General features: G+C 38.6%; 1 protein-coding gene across 5 annotated transcripts in view; it reads right to left on the bottom strand.

Annotated features, from left to right (window-relative positions):
- dlg4a (discs, large homolog 4a (Drosophila)) overlaps positions 1–20,560 on the bottom strand; it is a 139,891-nt gene that overhangs the window by 5,482 nt on the left and 113,849 nt on the right. For all 5 annotated transcript variants that reach the window (XM_055200809.2, XM_055200808.2, XM_055200806.2 and 2 more), the window contains 18 exons: positions 18,001–18,054; positions 17,786–17,836; positions 17,557–17,681; positions 14,486–14,655; positions 14,152–14,288; positions 13,752–13,896; positions 10,889–11,027; positions 10,371–10,527; positions 9,478–9,580; positions 6,170–6,284; positions 5,793–5,969; positions 5,651–5,693; positions 5,034–5,064; positions 4,895–4,942; positions 929–1,030; positions 637–809; positions 441–553; positions 89–180 (listed from right to left, as the gene is read on the bottom strand). In XM_055200809.2, the coding sequence (XP_055056784.1) occupies positions 89–180; positions 441–553; positions 637–809; positions 929–1,030; positions 4,895–4,942; positions 5,034–5,064; positions 5,651–5,693; positions 5,793–5,969; positions 6,170–6,284; positions 9,478–9,580; positions 10,371–10,527; positions 10,889–11,027; positions 13,752–13,896; positions 14,152–14,288; positions 14,486–14,655; positions 17,557–17,681; positions 17,786–17,836; positions 18,001–18,054 (1,975 nt within the window). The remainder of the gene's footprint in view (positions 1–88; positions 181–440; positions 554–636; positions 810–928; positions 1,031–4,894; positions 4,943–5,033; positions 5,065–5,650; positions 5,694–5,792; positions 5,970–6,169; positions 6,285–9,477; positions 9,581–10,370; positions 10,528–10,888; positions 11,028–13,751; positions 13,897–14,151; positions 14,289–14,485; positions 14,656–17,556; positions 17,682–17,785; positions 17,837–18,000; positions 18,055–20,560) is intronic.

Genomic DNA, 20,560 nt, shown 5'->3' with positions numbered 1-20,560 from the left:
CACCGCACGCACTTTGGATAAAAGCATCTGCCTAATGCATTAATGTAAATGTTAGCATGCATTAATCGACGCCTTTTGATCGTCTTACCAGAAAAGCACTCGAGGAAATCTTGCTCGAGTTTAATAGCGCGGTCCATTCCTTTCCTGGCTTGCTCTTCAGTCAGACGCGTGTTGATCTCTCTGAAGAACAGATCAAAGCCGTCGGCAGTCAGCTTGATATCATATCAGTCGACATGAAAAGACATTCGCGACCTATTTGACTTTTATAATGTGATGTATTTTATACTGAAACTTCTGTGATAAATGGTCTTTAAAGGAAAAATGAGTTACATATGACTTGATGGAAAGTTATTAGATTTGATTCGACATATCAGTCACATAAGATCAAGAGTGTGTAAAAAAGTAAAAAGGGTCTGATTTGGATACAGTTTGGTACGTACAGGACATTCTCCAGTGATCTGGGTCGTACAAAAATGGCGATCGGGTGAAGCTGTGCCGCCTGTAGCCTACGAACGGCGTTTGCGGACACGTCCAGAATGCAGTGCTTTCCTTGCTGCTCACAAACAAACACGCAAGTATTAGGATTGCAAAGACGAACACAATAGTTATTCTTATGAGATCAGAACTCTTTCAGACCTGTTCGGCCACCTCTCGCACGCTCTGAACGCTGGTACCGTACAGGTGGCTGTTGTATTGGCCCGCCTCAATGAAGCGATGGTTCTGAATGTCTTTCTCCATCTGTTCTCGAGACGACACAAAGTGATAGTCGCGCCCATCCACCTCGTAGTCGCGTTTGGGTCGCGTCGTATCTGGAAAAAAAGAGTCGTTACATCATCTCGTGACAATGATATCGGTTGCATGTAAGTGCTGGATGTGTTTGAGGTTATTCAATACAACGTCAACTAGAACAGAACTGAGAAAAACTTACGAGGGACACAAGATCCAAACTTGTCTGGGAACTCAGACAGCAGATCGTCGTTCACTCTGTCCTTCACGGGACCCAGAATAATGATGGGCCTGGCGTAGTGTACTACACAGTGAAAATGAGACAAAGATTACATGCATACTGTAGGACAGCGGTCAAGGCTCTGTTTCGGAATGCTAGTGAGATAGGCCGAAGTTTTATGGTGCGTTCAAACCAGACACGGAAGAGGCGGCAAGCGCAAGTAATTTACATGTTAAAGGAATAGTCTACTCATTTTCAATATTAAAATATGTTATGACCTTAACTAAGAATTGTTGATACATCCCTCTATCATCTGTGTGCGTGCACGTAAGCGCTGGAGCGCGCTGCGACGCTTCGATAGCATTTAGCTTAGCCCCAATCATTCAATGGTACCATTTAGAGATAAAGTTAGAAGTGACCAAACACATCGACGTTTTTCCTGTTTAGGACGAGTGGTTGTACGGGCAAGTTTGGTGGTACAAAATAAAACGTAGCGCTTTTCTAAGCGGATTTAAAAGAGGAACTATATTTTATGGCGTAATAGCACTTTTGCGAGCACTTCGACTCGCCTGAAAAGTCCGCTCCCCTTCTCACTCTCATAATGGGAGAGGGAGGGTGTTACTGCGCCGAGGCGAAGTGCTCCCAAAGGTGCTATTACGCCATAAAATATAGTTCCTCTTTTAAATCCGCTTAGAAAAGCGTTACGTTTTATTTTGTACCACCAAACTTGCTGGTATAACTACTCGTCTTAAATAGGAAAAACGTTGATGTGTTTGGTCACTTCTAACTTTATCTCTAAATGGTACCATTGAATGAATGGGGCTAAGCTAAATGCTATCAAAGCGTCGCAGCGCGCTCCAGCGCTTACGTGCACGCACACAGATGATAGAGGGATTTATCAACAATTCTTAGTTAAGGTAATAACATATTTTAATATTGAAAATGAGTAGACTATTCCTTTAAGTCAATGCAAAGACGCAAATAGGCATCCTGTGTTAAACAATCAGGAGTTTGCTGTAGTAGGGACGTTATTCCAGGAAGGGAATGGAGTTGAAGAAACCCCTCCCCTGACGCAAATTTTACATGCGGCTTTCACACGCGAATGAAGCGAGTAAACTCAAAATGTTCAAGCATCTAACTAAGCGAGAATAGCACGTTTTTGCCGCTTCTTCCGTGTCTGGTGTGAATGCACAGTTAGATATCAGACCCGCGAAGAGAAATGAATCTACTGTATTACGAGTGCCATTCCAGTAGATGGCGACGTTACATTGTAAAGAAACACTACACACCTGGGCACATACCCACATTTTTAAATACAAATGACCCTGGACTATAAAAATGGTAAAATCGTATGAATTTTGTTCGAGAAGCGTTAATAAAGTCAGCACTAACACAGTCATGTAGGTTGCCATTGTTATTTTGGTTATACTCGCGCACGTAGGTGCCTGCAATCCCGTGAGTGCCCCGTGCTTGAGAACCAGTTGAAAAAGCCAAGTACCCATAGAAAACAGCCAGATATGCTAAATTTATTTTTTTTATCAAAAACGCTTTGGAAATTCAGGAGCCTCTCTGATTGGTGGATCTCGCGAGTTGTAATATCTACAATGCTTTGATGAATAATCTTCACATTTCGCATCTAAAACCTTTCTTCCTTCTTTCTAAAGCGATTGGGCACTACTGTTGCATCTGCCGTTGCTAAGCAACCTAATCGTTGTGTGATATTGTGCACTTACTGGCGAAAAAAGAAATTGGTGCCTATGCACGCGCATGCCTATAGGCTGTAATAACATGTCCATGATGTCACCATCAACACAGATTCATGTTTAAGTAGTTGAAACAGAGACAAATAGTGTTGTTATCAAAAACGTGCACATTTTCAGGACCCGAAAACACCAACCGCATAAAAGCGTTCCTGTTTATGGTTAAAATAATCGTTGTGTAAACTACTCCTAATGCTGCGTACACACCAAACTTGAAGCATCATGTTTCTTGCTCTAGATATCTCACAAGATTTTTTCAATTGAGTTAAATATTTTCAACTTGCGCGAAGATGCGCTTGAGGCTAATAGAGCATATTTTTGACGGCCTAGAGTGTGTCAATTTGTGTCTTTGCATTGACTTTGTGTAATCTACTCGCACAAATCGCAAAGCATAATGTTCCTCGCTCTAGATTAAACACGGGATTTAACTTGTGTCATGCAAATTTTTCGTTTCAGTTGAATATTTTCAATAATTCATATATTTCAATATTTTAATAATTCATGCTATTCGCATCGCATCTCGCGAGTTTCTGTCTATTTGCATCTTCGCATTAGCTGTGTTTGTAATCTACTCGCGCAAATTGTTTTCACGGCAGTTGCACTGCCCAATTCGCGCCATTCGCATCGTCTAATTTGTATCAATTCGCATTTTTGCTTTGACTTTGTATGTAATATACTCGCACAAAACGCAAAACATCACAGTCCTCGCTCTAGATTCATCACAAGATATAACTTGTGTCATGCAAATTTTTCGCTCGAGTTGAATATTTTCAACTTGCACAAAGAATTACGCCGCCCAATTCGTGCTATTCGCATCGCCTCACCCGAATTCTCGTCTATTTGTATCTTCACATTAACTGCGTTTGTAATCTACTTGGGCAAATGAGTTTCACGTCAGTCGCACTGCCCATTTCCCGGCATTCCCATCGTCTAGTTTGGGTCAATTCGTGTCTTTGCAATGACTTTGAATGTAATCTACTCGCACAAATCGCAAAGCATCACTGTCCTCGCTCTAGATTAATCGCAAGATGTAAAGTGTGTCATGCAAATTTTTTGCTCGAGTTGAATATTTTCAACTTGTGCAAAGAATCGCTTCACCCAATTCGTACTATTCGCCTCGCGTGAGTTCCCATCTATTCACATCTTCGCATTAACTGTGTTTGTTATCTACTCGTGCAAATAGTTTTTGAGGCAGTCGCACTGCCCAATTCGCGTCATTCGCATCGCCTAGTTTGTGTCAATTCGTGTCTTTGCATTGACTTTGTATGTAATCTACTCGCAAAAATCGCAAAGCATAACATTACTCGCTCTAGATTAATCGCGGGATTTAACTTGTGTCATGCAAATTTTTCGCTCGAGTTGAATATTTTAAACTTGCGCAAAGAATCACGCTACCCAATTCGTGCTATTCGTATCACATTATGCGAGTTTCTGTCTATTCGCATCTTCGCAATAACTGTGTTTGTAATCTACTCGCGCAAATCGTTTTCGCAGCAGGTGCACTGCCCAATTCGCGTTATTCGCATCGCCTAGTTTGTGTCATTTGCGTCTTTGCATTGACTTGTTATGTAAACTACTCGCACAAATCGCAAAGCATCACATTCCTCGCTCTAGATTAATCGCGTGATTTAACTTGTGTCATGCAAAGTTTTCGCTCTAGTTGAATATTTTAAACTTCATGCTATTAGCATCGCCTCGGGTGAGTTTACATCTATTCGCACCTTCGCATTAACTGTGTTTGTAATCTATTCGCGCAAATCGTTTTCACAGAAGTCGTACTGCCCAACTCGCATCATTTGCATCGTCTATTTTCAACTTGCGCAAACAATTGCGCCGCCCAATTCGTGCTATTTGCAGTGCCTCGCGTGAGTTCACGTCTTTTCGCATTTTCGCTTTAACTGTGTTTGTAATCTACTCGCACAAATTGCAAAGCATGATGTTCCTCGCTTTAGATTAATCACAGGATTTAACTTGTGTCATGCAAATTTTTCACTCGAGTTGAATATTTTAAACTACACAATCCGCCTCGCGTGAGTTCACGTCTATTCGGATCTTCGCATCAACTATGTTTGTAATCTACTCACGCAAATCGTTAAAATGTATGTTTGGTGTGTACGCCCTATAAGAAAGGGTTTGTAAACAGATCCAATATCTACAGTAAGTGACACATGATGATGAGTTATCCTACCTTCCACTTGTGCAACTGTCTCATAACTCCGTACTTGCTCTTCTCGTCCTAAAAGAAACCAAACACATGAATGTAACGTCATTTGTTCAAAATAGCTGCATCAGTATTGTATTTCTTAGGCTTTATGGGTGTAACTCACCCTGCGAGCCTGTACTGTCTCGAGTTCGGTCCTGTCAAAACACAGACAGAACAATGCAATCAAATTAATTTCATTATCTTTCATTATTTTTTACTTTGACATGATCCTACTCAAGTTATATTTTCACAGAATGTTCTTTACATTATGTAGGATTAAATAAATCACAACTCTAATGACTTTAGCTGGGTTTTGTAAAGCAGAGGATTAACGGCCCACACATGAAAGTCTACAGACATTAAACTACTGTTGCATTACTTTGCGGGGAGGTGAAACAGGGAAAGAAATAACAAGTTCTCCAGCCCGTCCATGTTATTTTAACCACAATCACTCACGTGCACATAATGTTGTAATTATGACTTTAAATCTGGCAAGTATGAACTTCCCACAAGGACTTAAAGGCAACATAAGAACTGCAGAATAAACATACTGTAAAAATACAGCAACACAGCACCTACAGGCTACAAAACCTACACCAAACCTATCAGACTCGATATAAAGAATCAACCAATCCTCTCACAGGAGACAGGCCAAATGTTTTTCAAGTAATTTAAAGACAAATGGGTGTTTTGCCAGAAACACGACACAGTCTGCTCTTTGTGTTTTAGCAAGACACTCACCCTTTCTTTAGACTTCAACCGTGACCATTCTTTCCTCTCGACTCTGGAAGACCGAAATGAGAGGATGGAAAAGAGAGAGAGAATAAACAATGTCAGTATAGATCTTTTAATGGAGCTAAGGAGAATTGTGAATCATACACACCTCCTCTTACTGGGGATGAAGCCCACCTCCTCCTCCTCACCCTGTGGACTGACTCTACAGGCCTGCCACCATTCCTCATCTCCACAATCCAGAACGTGAAGCACATCTCCGAATTTAAAACCCACGGCCTGACTCAGAAAACCGCAGTCTGCTGTCTTATCGTAGTCGAACAGAGCCCTGCGGAATCGTGCAGAAACCAGAAGATAAAGCAGGACAGTTGGAGAAAAGGAGGAACATCAAAGGAAGACCGTTTGGAAAGCATGAAATCGAATTGAAATCGGGCTGTTTACTGTAGAAAATGCTACAAAAATGTGTCACAACTTTATTTTATTAGTAACTATGTTATATTTGATGGTGTGTGTGTTTTGTATGTTCACCTGATGTAAAATCCTCGTTTCGGGTTGCTGCGTAATGTTGTGGTTCCAGATCCCATACTGCTGTTCATTAACTGCTCTCTGAGGTCATGAATCTTTGCTTCGAATCGACTGTACTCTACACACACACACACACACACACACACACACACACACACACACACACACACACACACACACACAACACAAGCATTACACACAACACCACAAGCCTCAAAACAGCTAAATGATCAATTTATCAGCATTCAAAATTAACTTTATGCCACTCCTGACACTAGCTAAATAAATCTAATGTCACAGGGAGACTTAAAAGAGAAAGTTTAGCCCAAAATGAAAATTACCCCATGATTCATTTACCCTCAAGCCATCCTCAATGTATATAATTAATTTTTTTTTCAGACAAACACAATTGAAATTATATTAGAAATTGTCCTGGCTGTTCCAAGCTTTTTCCTAAAATTTCCTAAATGACCTGCCCATGTCTCCCTCTAGTGTGTAAAAAGTAATATAATAATATTTTGCGTAAAACGAAAACAATATTGAATAAATGTAATTAATTTATATATGTTTATTTGTTCAAATAACCTATGTGTTGAATGAGAAAGTATGCTGATTGTGAAAAGGAAGCGCCACACGCGATAAGCTTGATGTGTCACCAAAGAAACTTTATAGCAGTCAATTAAAAATCGCAGTGTACAAAAACTCACTCCAGAGAGACAGTTGGGAGATTTAACACCATGCATGAAAAGGTAAAAACACAAATTCTTGGTCTATTTTATGAACAAAAACTCGACTGACTTTCCCATTGTCACCCTTATATGGGTGATTCTCACAAAAACTTGGTTTTAAAAATGTCAAGCATGAAAATGTAAAAACTGCTTAAATTTCCTTTTTTCCCACCAGACATTGAAAAACAAAGTCTGGAGTAAATGGGAACATTAATTTAAAAACTTTTACTTATCATTTAACACTTTTTGTAACATAATTTAAAAAATTAGTCCTAAAAAATCTCATTACCGCAACAGTCAGAAAACATCAACACTGACATATTTTCAAAATGACATGACAAACCTGAAAGAACATAATTTGGAGATGCTGCACATGCATTTAAAATCAAAGTATTATGCTTCTATTAATTAAATTAACATTTAATAAGCATATGTTGCGGTAATGATAATCAAAATGTCGTGTAAGCATTCTGACAAGACAATATTTCAAATTAACTGTAAAAAATGATCTTACCTGGTAGCCATCTTGAAACTGGTCCATGTGCTTGGTCACTCAAAATCAAACTTTATTAAAATTCTGTATGTGTGCTTAAACTGTTCTCAAAAAGTGTTGCGGAGGATGAGAACATCAGGCATGGGACACATCATTTTCCAAATTTTTCTTCATTATTATTATACATGAATATTCAGTAAATATTTTTTCTGTCATCTAAAGTAGTCTAGCAAAACATCCTTTTTTTTTTCTTAATATTTTTGTGTTAATTTGATTAAATTACAACATAACGCATGTTCAAACACAGCCGGACACATTGCGGTAATGAGAATTTCAGCAGAAAATGAGATAAAATTTACAATTATAAATTATTATGTTGAAATCACACATTGTGCAACGTAGAACACAGTTTTGTGTTAATTCTGATGCTTTTTAATGTTACTATATTACACATTTTAAAGCTAAAATCATTAGTGCCGTGGTGTTTCAATGGTTTCGTGAGAATCACCCATATAGTTGAGCAAAGACCCGTCAACTCCGAGCAACAATACAAAATTATTGAATATATCTATTATATAATATATGAATATACCCAATATATTCTTCATTTCATTCTGCCACTGGGTTATACATGGAGGGTGTAGTAAATATTTAGCTTAACTGCTTTGAATCCGGTTTTGTGCGGGCTCCCACTACATTGCTTTTTACCGGCTAGCTATTGAGGTGGATAAGGTGGATACCAGTGGCGTCCTGTGACTTCTTTTTCAAGGAGGTATGATATGAACATGTATTTAGCCCGTCATGTGTGTGGCTCTTCATGTCAAAACATGTGTTCAGAGCGTCATGTAAACCATGTGCATCATGCCTCTTGTCAAAATAAGTGTTCGCTACACACGCACCTACAGGGTTTATGATAAAAGTGACGCTCATGTTTGCCAGAAACTTACTTAATCTCGTGTGTAATCAGAGTTTACTGTTAAGTGAGTGTCTTGCGAGTACTTTATGAACATGAGCGTCTCATTTATCATAAACCCTTTCGACACGTGTGCAGCATGCACACATTTTGACATGACACGTGATGCACATGGTTCACATTACCAAACGGACACATATTTTGAAATGACGACTGGTGTATACTCTGTAAATTTCTCTGGGAGACAAACTCTGATTCACATTCCCTAACTCAGTAGGTGGCAGTAATGCACCTTAAAGTTGGTGCTACACTCTAAAAAAACTGCAGTAATTTTGCAGCTGGTTGCCAGTAACTTACTGTAGAAGATAAAGTCAAAAAATGTTTCATGTTCATTTAACTTTGAACAAAATGTTGCCAGTAAATAACATAAATGTAAAATCTACAGTAAGTTACTGGCAGCTAGTTGCCAGTAATACCCATTAATACTGTAATTTCTACAGACATTTTTTACAGTGTACCTACAATTTAACTCTTTCAACGCCATTGACGAGTTAACTTGTCAATTATGAGAAAACGCTTCCCTGCCAATGACGAGTATTTCTGGCTTTCCGCAATACCACTATTATCCGCAACTTATGCAACCCGGAACATATCACATTTTGAAGCGTAAAAATTACATATGGGACACCCTACGGACTCGTAGACTAAACGAGCATGCGCAATTTAAGGCCACGAGACCAAAAGTCCACATGAAGTGCGCCATTTGGGACAGGGCCTGTCTTGAGAACGCACTTTGATCGCTAAAGGAAGCAAAATTTAGTTTATTAAGTTTTAAATATTAATATTTTTCTTACAAAATCACATGTATTGCCCTTTATTAACCCCATTGAGCAATGTGGAATACTGCTGTGAAAGATGGATGGACTTTTGTGGGCTTTAAATCAAAAGCACCATTTTATACCATTATAAATCTTGAAACAACCAGGACATTTTCTAATAAAACTCTGATTGCGTTTGTCTGAAGAAAAAGAAAATCATATACATTGAGGACGGCTTGAGGTTGAGTAAATCATGGTGTAGTTTTTTTTTTGTCTGAACTGTATCTGAGAATGCATCTCCAATGCTTTGTAACCATCTGTGACAGTCACAGAGTGTTTGTGTTTGTGTGTGTTCTGACCTTCTGGTCTGTATTGGGCGATGATGGTCACAGTTTGTCCTGCGTTCTTTAACGCCGCTGCTGCTTGTTCATGTGTAGCTGCTCGTAGATCCACACCATTTACCTGACAAACACAACCAATTCACACATTATTACAATAATACAGAATTATAATATTACTGCTGATAAAATCACATTACGATCAATATACAACACCACTACGTTATCATATCTGCTGGGGTGTAAATGATATATGTATAAGTCAAATAAGAGTTGTGATTTGTACGTTCTTATATCAAATGTTATGTTTAAAAATTCAGAAAGAAAATTCTTACATCACAGACATTTACATGAAACTGCACAAAAACCACTGCGTTACAATAAAGTACAGTATTTTCCTTTTTCTTAATGTAATTGATTGGCTGAGTATTATCACACCAAACCATATCCATAATCCCGTTAATAATGTGTATATATCAGTAACACAATGCTGATTTTAAACAATTATATGTTAAATGATGAGGTGGGGGTAGAATTGTATTCATAGATGCATCACGATTCTGAATCGATTCACAATTGTCAAAAACCAATTTTTAAAAGGTAGTTAACAAAAAAACTACGTTATCATTACATTGGGACTGACTTTGAGCACAAATGCAACATAATGATGTCATAGATATGCTAATTAGCAAGTTGAGAATCGATTCAAATCGAGTCAAATCAAGACTCTAGGAAACGATAATGAATCGAATCATTAGGGTCCAAACGATTCCCACTCCTAGTTGATTGTGCACCTCAACAACTAATACTAATTTCTTTGACTGTTTGTGTGTGTGTGTGTGTGTGTGTGTGTGTGTGTGTGTGTGTGTGTGTGTGTGTGTGTGTGTGTGTGTGTGTGTGTGTGTGATTCTCACACTCAGGATCTGATCTCCCTTGCGAAGTTCACCGCTCAAGTCTGCAGGACCTCCAGCCAGAATGAAAGAGATGAAAATTCCCTCACCGTCCTCCCCTCCAACTATATTAAACCCTAAACCTGTAGATCCTCTGTGGATCACAACACGCCTCGGGTCCCTGAGAAAACATAAATAATAGAAAGGATCATATAACAAACACAAATAATTTACAATAAACACTGTATTTACTGTAAAATCAAATGAAGTCTTATTGTCTGTTAAAGAAAATGTATTTTTGCTCATGTCTAGTTTATTGGCGTATCGGGTGTTTTAAAGTGATCCGTCTTATTTTTATACTTTCTCAGTCAGCATCTGCCATATTGCACAATTTTCAAATTAAAGAGGTGACATAACTAAATAAAGTGTAGCAAAACTATTTTCTCCATGCAGGATTGCCGGATTTATGAAAGATGATGAAACTCTGTCTAAAGCGGCGCAATGTGCATCAACTGCATGTTGAATCTCTATCTTCCTGTTACCTGGGTAAATCATCGTCTCCCAAAAGGCCATGCAGCACAGGAGAAAAGCGGCTTGGTGAGGTGGGAGTGAGGGCTTGTGGGTAATCTGAACCCAGATAGTTTGGATGTCCAAGATCTGTGTCCATGTGTGGAGAATACGCTGAAAAGTGAAGGGAACACACACACACACACACACACACACACACACACACACACACACACACACACACACACACACACACACACACACACACACACAGAATCAACATGGCATCTTGGTTTATCAAAGATCCCCAATTTATATCTGTGAATAAGACTAATAAAAACATTATATTGATTGCATCCTAAATAGCACACTTTCCTACTATCGTATAATGTGGGCGAAAAAGTACCCGGATGATGACCTATTTCTTCTGTCTTTACTATCCCATGAGGCCATGGTAGAGAATTTGTGAATGGAGATAATGTGACCTAACTGATGTTACTAGGTCACACGACGATGATAACATTGCGAATGTAGTATGCCTGGATTTCGTTTATACTACACATAACATATGAGCAGTTGTAGCCTAATGGTTAAAGGGACACCATGAAACTTTTTGGCCACTAGGGGGTGCTAGACGTGTATTTTTCACGCCTAGCGCCCCTAGAGGCCACAAGCGCCGCAGCACTGTCGCAAAGGAAAGGAACTGGCCAACCTTAAAACTAAACTAAAAACTAAACATTTAAAACGCTCAACGATCAACATTTTGAGACAACAAGGAGAAACGCAGTCATGTTACAACTTTCTGATGAGGAACTCGTCGTGGCAGAAGCCGTTTCTCAGTCTGAAGGTTGCAGCCTCCGAATGTCGTATTTCTAAGCTGTATACGTCATCAAGACGTCTTATTTCACAATATTAACAATTATAAAGTTGACTATTGTACTTAGTTAATCGTAAATTCTTGCAGTATGCTTATGACTTGCGAATGTAATGCTCAGTTTACCTTAATAAACGAGGCTTGATGACGTATGCAGCCTGCATATTTGACCTCCGGAGGCTGCAGCCTTCCAATTGACAAACGACCAGAAGTATTTCCTTGCCTTTTTCCAAACAAATATTGTTGCATCGTCTCTCTCTCCCTCGCCACCAGGATTTTCCGCAATGGCGCTCGTTTTTTTGTGTGAAAATTGTCGCTCCAAATCCAAGTAAACCGATGTGATCCAAGCAGACCTAAAGTCTGCCGCTTTGTAATACGTCACGCGAGTGACAGCGGAACGCAGCAAATGAGGAAGAGAGAAGAGAGAAACGCTCGGATCTGATTGGTGAATGAGTAGGGTTTGGTTTTACACTGTGAGCAAGTTTGACTGCTATAGCATCCTGAATTGTAATGTAAATAAATACCATAGACACAGTAAAAGAAAGGTAAATACGTGAACACAGCATCTGAATACAGCGAACGATAAGCAAGATAATCGCCGTCATTTATAAAGAAGATCGCATTTATGTATGAATCAAGATCGTGAGTTTTTATAAAAAATTGCCTTAAAGGGGAATCGAACCCGGGTCGCCCGTGTTATAGGTCCGTGACACTAAAACTGTGCCACGGAGTCACATGCTGTAAGTTGCTCTCTACACTCCTTAAGTAGCCTCCATCAGAATTCATGTTAAAAACAAATTGTGTGGAGGAAGTGACGTATGCCGTAAAGCAGTCGAATTTTGTAGTTTTTTTTGGTGCTCTGGTTACTACCAGAAACCCTAAGTTTTAAAATACGAGTAAAAGTGATAAAGACCCCGTCAGGCTATGGTAGACATGTCATTCAACCTATTTAAAGTCGATGTACTACCACAAGGGTCTTGAAAATTTATTATGAAGGTTGAAAAATTACATGGTGTCACTTTAAAGAGTTTGGGCTTGTAACCTGAAGGTTGCCAGGTTGCAACTGAGGTGCCCTAAAGCAAGGCATCGTAACTCGCGTTAGATTGATGGGTTAAATCCAGAGGTCACATTTTAAGTTTGGGCTACCATATTTGAAGATCCCTTCACTTTTATACTTGTTTAAGGGACACTCAACTTTTTTTTAAAATGTGCTCATTTTCCAGCTCCCATAGAGTTAAACTCTTCATGTGGATTTTCACCGTTTTGGAATCTATTCAGCTGATCTCCGGGTCTGGTGCTAGCACTTTTAGCATAGCTTACCATAATCCATTAAATCTGATTAGACCATTAGCATCGCGCTAAAATTAGCAAAAGAGTTTCGATATTTTCTATTTAAAACTTGACTCTTCTGTAGTTACATCGTGTACTAAGACTGACAGAAAATTAAAAGTTCTAGTACGATATGGCTAGGAACTATGTGCGAAAAAATGTTACGGCAACAAAGTCCTTGATTAGTCCCGGAATGAGAGTATAATTCCTAGCCATATCTGCGTAGAAAAACGCAACTTTTAATTTTCCGTCAGTCTTAGTACACAATGTGTAATTACAAAAGAGTGAAGTTTTAAATAGGAAAAATATCGAAACTCTTTGGTTATTTTTAAGCGCGATGCTAATGGTCCAATCAGACTCAATGGGTTATGCTAAGCTATGCTAAAAGTGGTACTGCCAGACCCGGAGATCGGCTGAATGGATTCCAAAACAGTAAAAATCAAATGTTTAACTTTAGGGGAGCTGGAAAATGAGCATATTTTCAAAACAAGTGGAGTGTGCCTTTAAGTACTTATTAAAATAATTAGTACTTGCTCAAGAGAGTATGCAATTTCGGACACAGCCATGGATTAATAATCAGCATCCTAATGCAGGGACATTAGTTGCTCAATTCTCATTGAGAATAAAAGTAACAATGCATGAGATGTCCTGTCAGACATCTGAGATCAATTTTGACTAAAGTGATGTGTACTTACTGCTTGTGAGGTCTGGTGGGTTGTAGTTGTTGGTTAGATACATGTTGCTAGGTTTGGCGACTCTGAGGTAGACCACCTCTGCTGTGTTCTTCAGTGCACCCACAGCATCTTCATGCATCACATCCTCCAAACAAACATTGTTCACCTATCATTCATAATACAAACATAGACTGAGACTTAAAAAAAATCTGTACAGTAATGTTGTGAAACTTTATTTCATAAAGATTCATTTTTTCAACCCAGAATACATCACATTTATAAAAACCCTGCAGTTCCGTCTCTAACCAGCAGGTGTCAGCAGGTACCCATAAGATTTCATGCAGATTTCATGCATAATTCTTGCCTTAACCCCAATTCATACAAATTATTCCTCAAGATAAATATATATGCGTTGTCTTACCGCAAGAATTTTATCACCGATCTGTAGCCGTCCGTCTTTATGAGCCGCTCCTCCCTCTATAATCTTTGTGACATAAATGCTGTTGTCTCCGGGGATGTGCTGGTTACCAACACCACCCGCTATACTGAAACCTAAACCTGAGAGACAGGCACATTTCTTTATATATGTCTCCATAAGCTGAAACACTGACACAACTATTCAGCTTTTAATCAATAACAATATTTTGGTTTAGGGATGCACTGAAAACGTAAACTTGACATGTATTTTAAAATGCTACATGTTCACATGATGCTACATTTATTTATATTCATTAATTTTGTACGTTGATGAGTACCTTTTGGCCCTTTGATAAGTTTAAGTTCAGTGACTTTCTCGGCGATGGGTTTTCGGCGCAGGACGTAGAGTCGGACGATGGCCCCGGCCTCTTTAAGAGCCTCCACAGCCTGACTGTGTGTCACCTCCCGAACATCGACATCATTCACGAACAAAATACTGTCATTTACTCTGAAACAAACAAGGGGGGAATTTATTACGCAAGCTTTATTTTTCTGTCAGTTCAATTTTATCCCTCATTGTTCATGGATTATACCCATATCTCGACCTAATACCTAACATGAGCCAGGTCAGCTGATGAGCCCTGCATGCAAATAAAATGAAATCTAACAAATTCAATGGCAATATTTTCATCAATATTATTCATCAGTAGCGCTGTGGATTTGTTTTTAATCATCTCATCCATAAATAAGTTTCATTGTAATGCCGGCAATATGACAGGACCACAAAACAATCCATGCTCAAACCTTTAGGATCAGACACACGGCTCACAATCTACGTTTCAGTCTCTATTTCTTTCTGTTTCCCTCTTCTGTGCTATTTCTGTCTGCCTAATTTCTTCTTCAATGTGTGCATGAGTGAATTTGTGCATATGTGCCCATAAAAATGTGTGTTTTGTGTGCTGGCATGCTCTGGGGTAAAAATGCATTGGTTAGTAGGATCCTCAGCTGACTTCATTATAAATACAGCCTTAATACATCCTTAGAGATACTTAACTGTGTGTGTGTGTACAGTTTTGGCTTTTCTTGTGATAGCTGAATTTAATTGTCCTCACAAATTTGAACATATGGTTGAAAATCTAGTATTCACTACTTGAAATGTCCCTAAATAGGCCAAATCATGCCTTGATTTAAATATAATGATATGTGAGAGATAGGTTTGGGGTGGTGAATTGTAAATATTAGTATAAATTAGTATAAAGGTTTTATTTTTATAGGCATACAGTGGCTGCAAAATTACACTATTTGTCAAAATCAATTCAATTACGATTATTATGTTAATAATAACGCACTGCATCCTACATTTTTAGTATTACTAAATGTGTCTCCCTCACATTTTTACTGTTGCGACTCTTTCTTGTCAAAGCCCCGCATTAAAACTCTTCATTGATAAGATGCGTATCGCCTTTGAGACACAATGTGGCATCTTTAATGTGTTAATTAAGAGCTTTACATCCTAAAGAACCTTCAATATCTTCTTTACAAAATGTTCATCTTTAAATATATAAACATAAAATATATGAAATGAAAGAACAGACCCTCTGCTTAAAAAAATAAAATTAAATAATTTGTTCTCTTTTAATCACCTCTCAAATATGAATAGGTATCTTCAAAAATACAAAACATTCTGCAAAAGCTGAGATAATTGCATTTTAAGGACTTTTGTTAGAGATCAGATCAAACCATACACAAGAGTATTTACTGTTCTTGGATCAGTGTTTTTTAAGTTAAGTAAGAGCACCACCTAGTGGATAATAGCGGAAATATGGATTGAGGTAAAAAGTTGTCATTGGCAGGGAAGCATTTTCCCTTAATTGACGAGATAACTCGTCAATGGCAGAAAAATTATTAATAATGGATTATTTGTTTTTATGCATCGATGCAGTTTCACATTAGCTTAAGGCCCTGTCCCAAATGGCGCACTTCATGTGGACTTTCGGTCTTGTGTCCTTAAATTGCGTGTGCTCGCTTAGTCTACGAGTCTGTAGGGTGTCCCATCTGTCATTTTTACGCTATGAAGTGTGCTCATCAGCGCCCCCTTTGGAGCCTTGATGTGGTCTTGATGTGGTCCCACACTGCAGCAGGCTTTACACACTTTACCAAACCAGAAGTCCTTGCGAAAGAGCAATGAGACGATGGATGGAAGGAGTTCACACTGATGGGCAACTTTTCTTCCTATTTTCGGCATGACGTTCGAGTCTATCCCAAAATACGACTCCGGTGCCCCCTCGAGGACTCGCGTCAAGGGTCCCTAAGGTCTGCATTACATGATGTCATCAAAGTGAGGATGTCCATAAGTCTGGAGTATGCCATTTGGGACAGGGCCTTACTTCACTTCTGCTAGGACACCTGTGTGAAATGACTTCATACATCCACTTAAGAAATCACCTTGACGTTTAAATGGTAAAAAAATGTCCGAGAAGTGATTATAGGTGTGTATGTATTACCTAGGGATTGGCATGAGTATACTCGAACATGGCATCGATGATCGATTACGAAAACAATGATCATGTGGGTTTATGTGTTGACGTTGTGTTGAGCTACGCAGATCGGCATATGACATCAATAATGTTACCATGCATGATTTAAAAACAAAGTCCAAAGTCCGCACACCCGCACCGCGGCAACCCGCCGATCCACACAATGCTGTTAAGCCGAACACACATCACATCACTGAGGCACTATTGTTTAAAAGGATGATGTGATTTTTGGATTCACTTCGGAAGGACCAGAATACAGTCAGTCAGGTGCAAAATGTACAGCGCCGTCACAAGTTTCCTCATATCGGATATCATATTTAAACATCAAATGTATACCAGAGAGCGATACGAGCATATCTTGAGAACGACATGACACTTGCTTAACATTATGAAGCTTGTGCTTTGACTGGACGCATTTAAAAGCACGCAGTTATGATGCACATCCACAACAGGAGTTAAACTTTCTCTCCAGTACATAATTTAGTTTAAGTCTTGCATTTTCTGCAGATATATGCACGTTGTATAATACATTTATGTGGTATATAAGGCTTAATATTATGTAGAGTGCGTTATATAGAAAGCACTTCAGTTTGTGTTTATTAACCCTTTAGTTTCACTTCATCACGCAGCTTTTCCTGTTAGTGGTTTCTGTTAAAATCATATAATTCATTAATATTCTAGTATGTGTTAATTTTTTCTGTCAAAGTTTCTTCAAAATTAAGTTTTATTTGAGTGTTTTTAATAAAAATATTTTCATGTTCACCATGACGTGTACTCGATTGCCCCGCCTCCAGTTAATCGAGTAAACATTTTTCAGATCAATGGATTAATCAAAATGAAAAAATGACATACATGCACATCCCTAGTATTACCTGAGTCTCCCGTCCTGTGCGGCGGCTCCTCCTGGAATGATTTTCGTGATGAAGATGCTGGGGTCGTCACCGACATGGGGATTATCAGTTCCTCCAGCAATACTAAAGCCTAAACCCGAATTCCCCTAAACACACACAAACATCTAGGTTATTATTCTATATAAAGGGTTAGGGTTACATGTGTAGGTATAAAAATTATAATTAAAATTGTAAATGTTAATGAGTTTACCCTTTCCAATGTGATTTCTTCATATTCAATCTCCCCCTCTCCTCCATTCACCTACAACATACAAATAGTTAATGAATTAAAACCTGGAGATCGCATTAGCGCACATTGTACTCTGCTTATAATGATAGCCCCTCTATAACGGTAAGCCAAACTTTCTTACTATTTCTAGAAAGAACATCAGGTAATAAAATCTGCATTCTGTGTATAATACTTACATAAGGTGAGCCGTCCAGTGTGTCTGTGTTTACCACGACTGGTGGAGAGTTGCCCTGAAGGAGAAACAGAGAAAAGTTGAACAGTTCAGATTAGTGCGATGATAAGGGTTGGAATAATACACCATTATAATGCTTACACTACTTCTGCGGTAAGTGCACACTACAGTATGTAACCAGACAGTGCACACTGAGAGAAAAAACTGCATCCCACAATGCAATGCTCTTAATGTAAACCTGGGCTGTGTATGAAATATATACCCCTTAAATAATGCACTATTTGAGGGAACATCTTTTTTTCACAGAGGCTCGTGCCAAACTAGTTGTTGTGTCTCGGCACAAGATGTTGTCCGCACTGCAGTGATGCTGGCAAGCTCAAGTGTCCTTTATAAAAGAAGGTATGGGGGCTATTTTGGACACAATCTTGGATTTTCATCTTCTTCTTGATTTCGTTATACAAAATTATATTAAACGCTAAAACTCACTAAAATAAGCATGCAATAGGGGTGTAACGGTACGTAAAAATCACGGTTCGGTGCGTACCCCGGTTTTGAGGCCACGGTTCGGTTCATTTTCGATACAGTAAGGGAAAAATGCAAACATTAAACTGCAGGTTGTTTATTACTATAAACTTTTTTACAATTTGTTTACACTTTTTTAAACACTTTTTATTAAAATATAATATATAAAATATATAGAAAATGAAAAAATAATAAATAAAATACTACTGCAAAATTCTTTTTTTACATTATTTTATAACAGTAGGTAACTCTTTTCTTAACCTTCTCTTAAACTTTTTCTACTTAAACCTTGCACTAAACTAACAAATTCAATTCCTGAATACATTTATGAACTATTAGCCTACATTTTTGCCACCAAAAATTTTCTGTTTTGATTTATTTTGGATTGTTTAACTCACAGTATTGAATTGGCTATGTACCATCGCTGTATAAAAATAATATTACTGTTCTATGTGTAACTGCATAGCAAGCAACATGATGATATACTTATTATACACTCATTTTGAGATTAGTGAGTTGCATACATAGCCATCTTTGATCTTTTGCACGTTTCTCCAAATCTTTGCTTGTGTCATCAATGTAAGCTGTGACTTTACTTACGAACCCCTCCAGCAGCTGAGTTACAGCTGAGTAAGCCCGGGTTACAGCTCTTCTCTGTCCCGACCAGCTGATCGCATTGTGACAATGATATGATTGACGTGAGGTGCAGATGAAAAATCTGATCGCGCATTCCTTATTCTCGCTGTCACAGAAAGCGCGTCTCATGATTGCTAAGCAACGAAAGACGCGCAACCTCTCACGGACTCACGCACTTTTGAAAGAACAATACAGCGCGTTGACACGCGTTTAACATGCGCTTTTAGACACGACACGTAAACGTTTACATCAATAATCGAACGAATATACAACTAAGTAAATAAAAATCTTTCTGCGGGCCGATTTATGTTATATGTTTGACAGAAGACTTGCGCTAAACACGGAGACTTCCGCCACTTAATATGTTCGTGTGGAAACACACGTATTATGTTCCGCACAGGCGCACATAAAAGATTGCATTCGGCCTTTCGGTGCACGTGTGCACCGTGCCGAAAGCCCTGAACCGAAACGGTCCGATACGAATACACGAACCGTTACACCCCTAGCATGCAATGTATCAAGTTCAGGTGACAACAATGGAGCATACTACTATTTAAATCATATGCTATTTTTAATAGTTAAAGTCAATATACATTAAAGATTGCATATTAGTAAGCAGTAAGCAGCTGTATTATTTAAAATATAACAAACAGGTTGGTATTAAAAGGGTTTTAAAGAGCACAACAGTAGTGTTTGTTCACAAAGTAAGTAGGCACGCAGCATACTGTACAAGCTACTGTAGTGCAAGTATACTATGCTCCATTAGAAAACACACACGCGCGCACATACACAACAAGCACTTTACAGCTGCAGCATCTGTTAGCATCTCTATTACGTTGCAATAAATACGATTAGAGACAAACACACATATATAAAATGAGCAGTTACACATTTCGAGTCTGCACAGTACCGCAGCCACCCACATGATCACATTAACACACACTCAACTACACACAACATCAGAAAACCATTCAAGTGCACATCGCCTGCGGTTTTGAACGCCACCGGAGAGAGAGACGCGTTACTCTTTAGCCACAGGGAGGACTGTCTCTCGCTCGCCATGAACAACTACAGAGTATAAACTGAGAAAAATATTTTTATGCCTGTCTTAACTAATACATACAAACGTCACTCATATAACAGGCTACTGCGAAAACTGTGTGAATTTATTGGAGAGAGAGACAGAGACATACACCTACAAAACATAGTAAAGAAAATACATTGCTATGTTGTTTACTTGTAAATGCACAATTTTTAAATCAAACTAGTTGCCAATGAAAAAGTTCATTTAAATGCATTATTTTCGCAAATCTCACTTTAGTTATTTCAGCGTCCTTTGTGTCAAAACCCTCTAAGTGCATGCAAAAATCTCCACTTCTAAAAAGGTCTGTAGTCACTTTTTACTG

Source organism: Misgurnus anguillicaudatus, chromosome 22, assembly GCF_027580225.2.
Source record: "Misgurnus anguillicaudatus chromosome 22, ASM2758022v2, whole genome shotgun sequence".
NCBI classification, from domain to species: Eukaryota; Metazoa; Chordata; class Actinopteri; order Cypriniformes; family Cobitidae; genus Misgurnus; species Misgurnus anguillicaudatus.
Note: the sequence above shows the minus strand (reverse complement) of the source record. Positions and strands in the feature narration are given on the sequence as shown.